Genomic DNA, 1318 nt, shown 5'->3' with positions numbered 1-1318 from the left:
TATATTTTTATATAACTCTATGACTAGGAAGTATTACTTCTTTTCACAGTTAAGAAAATGCAAGTTAAGATACTAATAACATATTAAGAGTCATGAAGTAAAAATGTAAACTGCTCTCTCAAAAAAAAAAAAAAAAATGTAGATTCTAGGAATGTAGAGTCTATAACCTGGAATATCTAATACTAACACACACACAAAAAAAGAAAAAAAACAAACTCACTGCCGTCAAGTGGATTCTTACTCTTAGCGACCCCTCCTTGGGTTTCTGAGGTGGCATCTCTACAGAAGTAATTGCCCAATCTTCCGTCCAGTGAGTGACTGGTGGGTTTGAACTGCCAGTCTTCTGATTAACAGTCAATTGCCTTAGGCACTATGCCACCAGAGCTCCTAATACTAACACAAGTGATCCTAAACACTGTGCTATAATTCTCATGTGTATAATACATACAACGACTTCTGTCATTGTTATCATTTTGCCAAAATTGCATCTATATTATCCTCAACTAAGTTCTCAGAAATTAGGTATACCTAGATGTTAGTAGGATATAGCTTAAGTTGATATGATATATTCTCATCTTGTAAATTTAATTTCCCTTAAAAGCATATGTATTTAAACCACAGCTTTAACTCATATTTCATGCTATCTAATTAAAATATAGATTTATAAAGAAAAATTCACTGCTGGAAATATAGAATATTATGTATAGTCAAATAAAGTATAGCTCAAATTAACAGAGATGATTGGAAAGTTTATATTGTTTTTAGGGAGAAAAACGAAGAAATACTCAGTAGGAAAACAAGAACGTCACAGATGGAATGCTTTATATCTCTGTCATCTTATATGCAAGGTGCTCTCTCTTCTCTGCATAACTCTAATGACAGCATTTTTCACTTCCTTGTTCCTAAGACTATAAATGAGCGGGTTCATCATGGGGATCACAATAGTATAAAAAACCGAGGCCATTTGGTCCTTTCCCAAGGAGTAGGATTTACTTGGCTTTAAATATGAAAATATGGTGGTACCATAGAAGATGGAGACTCCCAGCAGGTGGGAGGCACAGGTAGAGAAAGCTTTTCTTTTTCCTGATGTGGAATTGATTTTAAGGATAGTAGCCAGAATGGATGCATAGGACACAGAGATTGTGATAAGAGACACCATTAGGGTAAAGCCACAAAGAATGAATATCATGATCTCAGTGTCATTAGTGTCAGTGCAGGACAGAACTAAAATTGGGATTGGGTCACAGAAAAAATGATAGATTACATTGGAGTCACAGAAATGCAAGGTGTTCATGCAAAGTACATTTACTAAGGAGTC

General features: G+C 34.7%; 1 protein-coding gene across 1 annotated transcript; it reads right to left on the bottom strand.

Moving 5' to 3' along the window:
* Positions 1–832: 832 nt before the first annotated feature.
* On the bottom strand, positions 833–1312 carry LOC122152102 (olfactory receptor 8H3-like; the record flags this gene model as incomplete). The annotated part of the gene is made up of 1 exon (XM_042783497.1): positions 833–1312. A coding segment is annotated over one exon (480 nt), but the record flags the coding sequence as incomplete, so codon positions are not given.
* Between the last annotated feature and the right edge of the window lie 6 nt (positions 1313–1318).

This window comes from Orycteropus afer, unplaced genomic scaffold (genome assembly GCF_000298275.1).
Source record: "Orycteropus afer afer isolate SDZICR_OR568_19922 unplaced genomic scaffold, OryAfe1.0 scaffold02063, whole genome shotgun sequence".
Taxonomy (NCBI): domain Eukaryota; kingdom Metazoa; phylum Chordata; class Mammalia; order Tubulidentata; family Orycteropodidae; genus Orycteropus; species Orycteropus afer.
Note: the sequence above shows the minus strand (reverse complement) of the source record. Positions and strands in the feature narration are given on the sequence as shown.